Source organism: Cibotium barometz, chromosome 15, assembly GCF_041138505.1.
Source record: "Cibotium barometz isolate CiBa-2024 chromosome 15, ASM4113850v1, whole genome shotgun sequence".
Lineage (NCBI taxonomy): Eukaryota > Viridiplantae > Streptophyta > Polypodiopsida > Cyatheales > Cibotiaceae > Cibotium > Cibotium barometz.
Window position 1 is genome coordinate 797,718 of NC_141060.1, and position 10,259 is coordinate 807,976.

General features: G+C 40.3%; 1 protein-coding gene across 3 annotated transcripts; it reads right to left on the minus strand.

The window, feature by feature from the left end:
- Positions 1-397: 397 nt before the first annotated feature.
- LOC147630828 (short-chain dehydrogenase/reductase 2-like) lies at positions 398-2,850 on the minus strand. Of its 3 annotated transcripts, XM_086809207.1 has the most exons (6): positions 2,322-2,850; positions 2,202-2,247; positions 1,780-1,867; positions 1,377-1,635; positions 1,031-1,204; positions 398-938 (listed from the first exon to the last, which is right to left on the minus strand). In XM_086809207.1, exons 3-6 carry the CDS (start codon positions 1,821-1,823, stop codon positions 549-551), a joined length of 867 nt encoding a protein of 288 aa, XP_086665333.1. In that variant the 5' UTR covers positions 1,824-1,867; positions 2,202-2,247; positions 2,322-2,850; the 3' UTR covers positions 398-548. The 3 variants fall into 3 exon arrangements, with proteins under 3 accessions (XP_086665333.1, XP_086665335.1, XP_086665334.1); XM_086809209.1 differs by lacking the exon at positions 1,780-1,867 and having other exon boundaries at positions 2,202-2,241; positions 2,322-2,846; XM_086809208.1 differs by lacking the exon at positions 1,780-1,867 and having other exon boundaries at positions 2,322-2,844.
- Positions 2,851-10,259: the final 7,409 nt, after the last annotated feature.

Below are 10,259 nucleotides of genomic sequence, written 5' to 3' on the forward strand. Positions count from 1 at the left end.
AAACTGATGAGCCACAATTGACCAAAGCCTTTGCACAATCTAAACATGTCAAAGGCTTCGTATCCACTACCATGATAGACATACTCTCATGCCACATGGCATGAGAGTATGAGGAATTCAGTGATGCCAAGCCAGCTGTAGCAGGAACCCAGGGTTTAGCCCCCTCCCAATTATTTTGTCTCTCCTGCTGCAGTCAATTGGAAGCAGCATAGAAGTACCATCATGATGGGTCTGCATACAGGCTGCTTACAAGAAGAAGAAAATTCATGAGACCAAATCTCTAGGGAAAGAGCTAGGTAATTGTTGGAGATGAACCTCTATGAGAGCCAAGGGCTGGACCCACATGCACAATGATCCTTGAGCATCTACGTTGCTACAATAGTAGTGCATCACAACATTAGGCATTTCAGAAACATCCATATTGATGCAAAAAACAAAAAAAGGATGCCAATGTCACTCAAAGGAGAATACATGCAGTAGCATATATGCACAACAGATGCAAATGTGATAACAGTAGAAATTTCATGAGACAAAGCTAGGTGCCCGTATCAGAAACATTCGGCATTCTTTTGAGAGAAGAATTGCCCTGTAGGCCCATTAGGAGGTAAGAGTGCTACCCAAACTGGTGTTTCTGCACCCTGTTCTGCCGTATAGATGCCTGCATTCCTGGTCAAGTCTGTTTTGCAGAAGCCAGGTGTGACGCAATTGACGTATATGTGTTTCCCATCTGGCCGGTCCTTTAGAGACTTAGCCAGTACTCTAGTATAAGCATTAAGAGCAATTTTTGAAACACCATAGGACCTGGTAGGCCACCCGGCTCCATCCAACCTCTGCTCTTTTACATCTTCTAGATACTTCTCCACAAATTCATCTACTCTCTTTTCTGTAAGGTTCTCGAGATTCCCAATCTCTTCCCGTAACACTGGATTTTTCAATCTCTGAAGGTTCAGTAAGCCCACACATAAGCACAAAACAAAATGCCAACATTTGAAAGTAAGCACATTTGAAGCTCTTATCAAGTAATGATTACCTCCAGCTGGCCAAGAGTAGAGCTGACATTTATAATTCGGCTTCCTGCTGGTGAAGTTTTTAACAACGGTAGCAGTTGTCGTGTCACAACTTTCACTGCTTCATAATTGGTCTCCAGCACTTTTTGGGCGGATGTAAAGCTTGGCTCATAGTCTGCGATTGCGGCATTGTTGAACTACACATGCACATGCACACGCACACGAGCGCACACCACAGACACACACACACAAAAAAAAAACAACAACAACAATCAGCCTCTTGATCCATTATCTTCAAACTAAGAAGACACTAATGATGGACAAACCCATACTTGCATTGTAAGGGAAACGATACACTTGATTTAGTACCAGGATATCAAGACCATCGTATTGTTGTTTGAGCCAAGATGCCAACTGTGATATGGACTCCGTACTCAACACATCAAGAGGGTGAAACGCCACATTCAACCCTTCATTCTTGAGCTTTTGAGTAGCCGCTAAGCCCTTTTGCTCATCACGAGCCGTCAAGACCACAGTTAGCCCCTCCTGGGCTAGTTGCCTCACGATCTCAAAACCGATGCCCTTGTTGCTCCCTGTGACTACTGCTATTGTATCTTTTGTCCACCATCTGCCACGAAAATATTTTATGTTACTAATGTTAATCTTGAAATAAATGAGTTCTGTGACATTGAGACTTCTAACAAAAAGTGTGTACAACCACAGCATAACCCTAATAAAGACATGCAAAGAGGTATCAGCGCCTATATTATACCTTACTCTATCTTGCTGGCTTGTTAGCATCATATGCACGCACATGCACACGCACACACAACAATTTGCAATGCTACAACTCTTTGACTCTGGTAAAAAGCCATGAAATGAAAAATTACTGAGAGAAAGGCATGTGGTATGCATAAAAATGGCAAAACCATGCATTAAATCCTAAAGAAAGATGTTCGGGGATCTAAAACCTTGCTTCCAAAGCCTAATCACGATTACATGGAGCCTTAAAAGATTTGATCAAAACCACAAAATTTTAATCCCGCTTGGATTTAACAACATAAACTGAGTGAAAAGCTTAACCTGATGATTCGGCTACAGAATCGCTATATTATTCTAAAGTCGGGCAAGGAGCAGGCAAAATCACGCTGCAAAATATAGTGTACTCAAAACTCAAAACGTTCAGAGAGTTACCTGGTTGCTGAGGAGGCCATTCGCAGCCAACGCGTCCAACCTAAACCTAAAAGGACGCTCGTTTAATCGTATATTTTTTTTAAACCTATCTTGAATAAGGTCAGGGTCCTGATTATTTACCTTGTATGCTGTTAGGATTTCCAATCTAGATAGCCATCTCCGTCTGGAATAAGGTCAAGGTCTTGGTTATTTACCCTCTAGGCTGTTAAGATTTCCCAAGCTAGATAGCCATCTTTTGTGCCATATGTTAGCCCACATCCTAATACCTTTCTCAGTCACAGCATGAGCTCTTTTATAAAGGTAGGGCTGGATAAAATTATTTAAAACTAAGGAAAACCGTATTGAATCGAGGTGAAAGATAGGGGCTTTGTGACAGTTTTTAGCTTTATGTCCTGAACAGCCTGTCACAAAAGACGAAAAAAAAAATGGTGTGGAAAAAACTACCTACTTAGCTTAGCTGGGAGTCAAAACAAGGAGGAGAGGGGAAACGAAGTGATGAAGGAGGTTGGTGAGGGTGGTCCGGAGGGTGAATGGGTTAGGGTGAATGGGAAATCTGGTGTAAGGCAAGCTAAGATGGAAGCCAGGAAGAATCAGTATAATCACGGGGCTGAGGGTAAAAACTCCAATTCCCAAGGTAGTCTGAGCCCTTCTCTATACTCAAACCCTTTCAATCCATTAAAAGAAAGTGATAGCCGTTCATCATCTGAACAAAGGTTTGATTTTATAGTGGATGAGGCTTGGAAAGGGATTTAGAAAGAGCAGATTGTGAGATAAGGGATGAGGGATGAGGAGGAAGTTGATATGGTCCTAAAAACTACGACTTTATGAAAAAATACTATGACTTCTCTGCATGCACGTGGAACGTAAAAGGGATAAAAGACAAAAAAAAAAAGAATGCTTCATTCTGAGGGCTAGTGAAACTATGGGGCTACTTAGTTTTGGCCATACAGGAACACCATCTTTTTGGCAAAATCTCTAGAAATGATAGATTTAGAGATTGGGTGATTATGTACTAGGGGTGTAAATTTGGGTTATAGTGGAGTGATGCCCTTAGTTAAGTGTGATCTTAACCCTAGTATAATTGCCAACCATCCTATTTGTAGGATTCTAGTGGTAGAAATCCTAGTGAAAGAGGAAAGAATCTAGCTTATTAATATCTATGGGGCTCACAACCAGCGTGGTATGTGGAGCTAGATTGCCAACTTAAATATTCAAGTCCCATGTATTATTTTGGGAGATTTTAACATGGTTGAAAAAGTAGAGGATAGATGTGGTGGAAGTACTGTTTTGATAGGAAAGGAAAAAGGTAAATGGGAGAACTTAAGAAGAGATCTAGATCTCATGGATAGTTAGCACTTAGGGGATTGGAGGGACAATCCGGGACATACTTACTTTAGTCTACAATATATATCTTCTTCTTCCAAAATTGATAGGATTTTCTTTAGCCAACAAGCCACTTGGATCCCTTATACTTTGAGAGTTTCTATTGACTGCAGCTCTACTCTATCTGATCACATACCTTTGAAATGGTGTTGGGATGTGAGTGATGGGCTTGAGCTTGATCTTTCTCATTACCCCACAAGGAAACTAAGAGTCAATAACCTCCTCCTTAAGGACGCTCTTTTTGTGGAGTATACTGAAGAAGCAATTAGAAAGTTGAAAAGGAGAGGTGGGATAGATGGTGCATGGATGCAATTTGCCAATGAAATGCAAGGGATTATTAGACCTGTGGGAAAATTGAGGGCAGAGGAAAGGAGATGTGAAAGAAGGAACTAGGCCTTACAATTGGAGAAACTACAGAGCACAAGACAAACAGGTGGTCTCAATGCATAGGAAACCAACTTGTACTTAAAATGCCAAGGTGGCATTAAGGATGAAGATGACAGATGTGCTAGAGAGGAGGAAAAGTGGTCCAAATGGAAGTTTTTCAATAGTAAAAGGAAACCTAAAGTCTGTTTAAACTTTCCAAAGGAACAATAGAGAAGTGATGGGGAATATTATTGATGAAAATGGAATTCCTTTGAATGATATGAACACATTGGCTAGGAAATGGGTAAAATTAATGAGGTCTACTCTTAGTTTGAAGGAGGATTGCTCTGTGAGGAGATTTCAAGCTGAAGATAGATTGTTGGCGTTAAATCAGTGTCAGAATGTGGATCCTGACAAAGCTAAATGGCTAGAAAGGGATGTGGATGTAGATGTGGATGTTGAGGAGTGTTGGGTTGCCTTGTTGAAATTGGGGAGAGATAAAGCTCTAGAATGGGATGGGCTATCCATAGAATTCTTCATTGCTTTTTTGCCTTCCTTAAAGGATATTGTTGGGGAAGTTTGTAGGAAAGCTTTCAACACTTGCAACATGGACTTTAAAGAAGGGCTGGTAAAGGTGATTCCAAAGTAAACTGCCTGTAATAGGTTTGGTCATTGGAGATCCATCACTTTGTTAACTATGATTTACAAAATCTTGGCTAAAGTGATTGCCCTCAGAATTACCCCAGTATTGCAGGAAGCTGTGTCCAAAAAACAACATGGCTTTATTAAGGGTAGGTCAATTTTTGACAACATTTTTGGTGGCTTATTAGGAAGAGATGTGGCTATCAAAACCCAACAAAAATGCATCATGCTACAACTTGACCTAGAGAAAGTCTATGATAGGGTGCACTGGTCCTTTGTTGCAAGAATTATGGAAAAGCTTGGATTTGGGACTAAAATGGCAACTTGTATCTATACTCTATCTTGGGGAGGATATTCTAATGTGATGTTGAATGGAAGAGTTGTGGGAGGGTTTGAGATTAACAGGTCTGTGAGACAAGGATGTCCTCTCGCCCCCCTTTTGTTTGTATGCATAAAGCTCTAATAGAGAGCTTTGATGGTGGAGAGCTCTCCATTAAGCTATCTATTAAAAGCATTCTATGGATAGAGGTAGGGTTAGGGAAACATAAACCAATTTCTTTCAAATCACTTCTGTATTAGGAATAGGGTTTAGGGTAATCACCTTTTTTTCCTCTTCTTCTCCTTGCTTGCTAATATGTTAAAATGAACTAACTCTTTGATTTATTATATTTCTTTTTTGTAGGTTTATTCAATTGAACAAACTAACAAGGGTTTAGTCCAATCCTCTCATGACTTTTCAAAGAAGAGGTAAGCCCTCTTTTTCCATTCTTTGTTTATGCTTCTTCTCTTTGTGTTTCTGCATCCTTGGGTGCCAAAGATTAAGGTTAGGTCAATAGGCTTATGCATAAGCCCTTATGCAATAGGCTTATGCATAAGCCTATTGCATAAGGGCTTATAGGCTTATGCATAAGCCCTTGTGCAATAGGCTTATGCATACGACCTTATGCAATAGGCTTATGTACAAGCCTTACTTGCAGAAGAACAGGGAGTATCACTGGTCTAAAACTGAGATATAGTGATCAATTGGTTATACAGTGTTTTGCTAATGACTCACTACTTTTCTTAAGAGCTGAGAACAAAAATGTTAGAGTGGCTTTGGATATTGTGCAGGAATTTGGTGTTTCTTCTAGCTCCAGGTGCAATATACAAAAATCCAGAATCATCAGTCTGACAGAAGGAAATGACTTTGATATACAGAGGTGGGGATGTGAGGTGGTGCAAAAGGGACAAATTGTTAAGACTGCTTGGAATCCCCTTTGGGGTTGGGATTACTAATAAACAGATGACTAATTGGGCTGTAAATAGATTTCTAGAGAAATTAAGGAAATGGGAGGGCATTAGAGTTCCATTCCATAACAAGATTGATATCTGTAATACAGTACTGAAGCTTACATAATGTTCTTATGCCCAGTGATGGATTTTGGTGAGTACCATTGGAAAAAAATAATAGGGCTTGTCAAAGATTTCTTATGGAGGAATGGTAGAGTAATCAAAAGAGTACCAACTTGGTTGGCAGCATGGGATAAATTGTCTGTTCCAAAGGAAGAGGGGGGTATTGGTATCCTACATATGCCTACTCATTGTATTGCAAGGAGTGCCTTGATGTTACCTAAGTGCCTTGATGTTACCTAAGTGCTTACTTCAGAGTGACCCTTGGACCTTAATGATAAGGGAACTTGTTGATGCTTTCTGAGGTTTATGTAAAAAGGAAAATGGTTGGATTTGGAATGGAAAGATAAATTGTTCTCTTTTTCTCCTCTCAAAGTCACCAACGCGGCATTTCGTAAGATGCTATGCAAAAGATGGAAAGATTTCCTGGGCCTCATGACTTGGGGTGGGGGTGCAGAGTGACTTGAATTTCTATGCTCAGTTTGGGGATATGGTGGACACATAAATTTAACTCCCCCCCCTTGGGTCTTCTTGACATTTCTTCAGCTAAGAGGTTAAATAATAAAGCACTAAGAAATTTGAATGATTGTTGGGACTGGGATGTGTGTTAGTATATGTTCAATGCTTGCCTCTTAGCATGTATCTCACATTGATGTGTGTTGCACATTTGTACGGCCCCCATTATGAGGAGAAGCCATTGGTGCACATATCTTTAGTGGGAACCCCAGTTTACATGCTAGAAGGGGTCGTAGTTGTGACTGTTGATGGTTAAGATATGATGAGGGGTACAAGCGTTAGCTGGGGTCCGGGCCTAGCCCCGGCTCAAAATAGCATAGGGAATATTCCCTCGAGTACTAAGCTCATCATTAGTGTGCGGTGAATACGTGGGCGGTGAGCCACGTCAATGCAGCATAGCCGCCCACATCTTGGACACACACTACCTGTAGCACTATAAATGGACATGGTTGCCCACAAGCAAAGGCATCCAATGCTTGTGAGCATATATTCCCTATACTCTCAGTACGCTCTCCATCCAGAGTCTACCTAGATCACCATCTAATCTCTACACTAGAGGGCACGGGTGGACAACACCATCATATTGTACCTATCTCTTGTTTGGTATAATCATAATTTTAAAATTCTCTCCATTCTCTCTCTACTGCATTGTCGTGTACTTTATCTTGTTGTATTTGTTTCCACTGTGCCATATTCTTACATGGCATCAGCAGAAGAACACTACGTGCTCTTAGCAATAATAGTACACAAAGTCTAGTCTTTCTTTACATAGAAGTAGCTTGGAGTGAGGTCTACTTCAGGGTCCGGTGGTGCTGCTCTACTGCTATTCCAATGTTGCGAATCCATCCACCTGCCTTCACTGAAGGAAAATTAGATGGGACAAATTACACTCTTTGGAAGTTCAAAATCAATGCCATCCTTGATTCCTATGAGCTGTTGGAGAGCGTTCTGGGAATGAACCAAGAATCGGTGGAAACCATTGACCCTAGCAATAACACAAGAATGATTCCATTAGATGATGCTGCTCTTCTTCGAGCATGGAAGCGGTGTAATGCAAATGCACTTTGCGCCATTGTTACTGGTGTAAGTGATTTTGTTCTTACTCTAATTCAACACACAACCAAGGCATCCATGTCTTGGACCATACTGAGAAATTAGTATGAGACCCGGAATCAGACTAGGATTCAAAACCTAGAGACTTAGCTTACTGCTGAGTCTGCTGAAAGAGAGGCTGCATAAGTGTTTATCTCTCGGATCAAAGATCTGCGAGAACAGATGGCTGCTATGGGAATCATAAAGCCCAGCGAAGAGTTGGGTGCTATGGGAATCATAAAGCCCAGCGAAGAGTTGGCTCCAGAGATGCTATGAATTCTACCACCGAAGTATGATGGCTTGGTTACGGCACTAAACACCCAAGTTAGAGTACTGCCTCTTTCTTTTGAAGAATTTAGTGCTATGCTATTTACGTGATGGTGGTGACACCGCATTTACGGCCAATGTAAAAGGCAAAGGCGGGGCAACTTTTGAAGACAAGAAGAAAAAGCTCAAGAAGAAGAAGTTTTTTGGTATGTGCTACTACTATGACAAGAAGGGTCACGCCATCAAAGACTACAGAAAGAATCAAGCTTATGAGAAGAACCGCACCATGAAGACTTCATGGAAGGGAAAGGAGTCAGCCACCAACAACGCCCAAGATGAGTTGGAATTCTCGGTCGCCATAGAAGAGGTATGCTCATTTGCTTAGGCTCTAGTTGTTAACTGTTCATGGATTTGCAAAAAGGACTGGCATAGTTCTTGGCAGTCTTTACAGGAATCCATCAATGTTATTGGTGGTAATAATGCTAAATTTTCAACTGAAGGGTCTGTAACCATCTCATTTGTGGCAGCTACTACAGGTGAAGAAAAGAAGCTGTCTGATGTGCTCTATGTGCCTCAAATAAAGAGAAACCTACTCTCAGTTTTGTTACTGCAAACAATAGATTGTGGCCTTGAATTACACTTCAAGAAAATAGGAGCAGAGATTATAGATGGTGAGGGAAAGATAGTTGACAAAGCTATGAGAGGAATAACAATTTGTACGAGTTGAGTGCTCTTATAGCTATTGCAGACAAGGGCACAAGAAAACTTTGGCATGAGCGATCGGATTTGCCGTGCTAAAGGAGATGCAGAAAATGGGCATGGTGGAAAATTTACCCGCATTTGCAGAATTGCAGGAACCATGTGAGGCTTGTATGATGGGCAAGCAACAACAGAAGGCATTTCCACAACACAGCAACAATCGGGCAAAGTCTCCTCTAGAGCTAGTACATGCTAATCTTTGTGGTAAGATGTCTACTGTTGCATTAGGGGGATCTTCTTACTGCATGATGCCTGTTAATCGACGATTATAGTGGGAAGATGTAGGTTTATTTCCTCTGTGTGATAAGCCTGAAGCTTTTGGTAAATTTAAACAGTGGCATAAATTTATGGAGAATGGGACAGGACGTAAGGTGAAGAAGTTTCGAACGAATTGAGGAGGAGAATTCACTTCAAGAAAATTTAATGAATATTGCAAGGAGCATGGCATCAAGCACCAGCTCATTGCTGCACATATGCCTCAACAAAATGGAGTTGTGGAATGTTGCAACCGCATAGTCGTGGAAATGGCAAGGTGCATAATGAAAGGGAAAGGGTTGCCGGACTCTTTCTAGGCTGAAGCAATAAACATTGCAGTTTACATTCTCAACAAATCCTTGTAGAGCTTGGAGACCTCAAGGGTCATGAGCTCGGCCATTAGAAAGATCCTCACGACAGTTGCGGTTCACCAGGTAACCTCTTTTTGGATCTGTTTCAAGGAGGGTTAGGGTGAGCCATAACATTTTTGGTGTCGTTGCCCGGGGAACCATCCCTTGGCTTTTTTCATTGTTTTTCCTCTAATCTATGTATTACCCATTACCCATTATCTTTATTAATGGTTTCCCAGAAAATGATGTGGATTTGATGGTGATTTGTGTGAGATTTGGTGTCTCTTTTTTGTCTTTGAAAAGAATGCTTTTTGCTTAATTTTTGGATTGATTTGTTATTTTTGTTGTTGTTTTTGTGGTTTTTCATGTTTTTAGGGCTTGCACATAGTTTGCATTAGGCTTATTTTGCATCCATTGCATCAAACAATGCATGCAATTTTTAGTGAATGTTAGCTCTCTTTAGTGTTAAACATAGAACTAAGATCATTAATTTTAGTTTAATTGTGTGTTTGTTGTTGAAATTGTTTGGATTAGAGTATTAGCAAGCATTTGGAGTAGCTTAATCTCTCAAAACATTTCTTAAAACCATCAAAAAACCCTTGAATTTGACTAACTTCTCTTAATGGAGTGGTTTTCATTAAGAGTGATTAATCTTATTCAAGAGGCCAAAAAATCAAAAATTGTGTTAATTAGGATCTAAACTGATCATATGAGTAGTCGAAATTGGTGTTTTTTAGTGTTTTTTTTAGAGCATCTAGATGCACCAAAACACCTAATCACATCAATTGGAGAAATTTGACTCTCTCTGCTTAATTTTACCTTAAAAGAGGAGACCATAATTAAGAGTCTAATTGATCTCCTATTTTAGATTAATGTACACATTTGTTGATGCTGCACAAAGATTAGCATTCCCTTGCTCTATCTAATGATGCGCTCAATTGTGTGAATTAGGGATTAGTGGGTTAATTAGAGTCCTTGATTAGTATAAAAGGGAGAAAGATTAGTGAAAGGATTAATCTTAGATTAATTTTTAATCACC

Coding starts and splice junctions, on each gene's coding strand:
- LOC147630828 (XM_086809207.1), bottom strand. CDS start 1,823: ATGTGCGTGCATATGATGCTAACAAGCCAGCAAGATAGAGTAAG. Junction 1,636..1,779: donor AGCCAGCAAGATAGAGTAAG/GTATAATATAGG, acceptor TTTTCGTGGCAG/ATGGTGGACAAAAGATACAA. Junction 1,205..1,376: donor ACGATGGTCTTGATATCCTG/GTACTAAATCAA, acceptor GTGCATGTGTAG/TTCAACAATGCCGCAATCGC.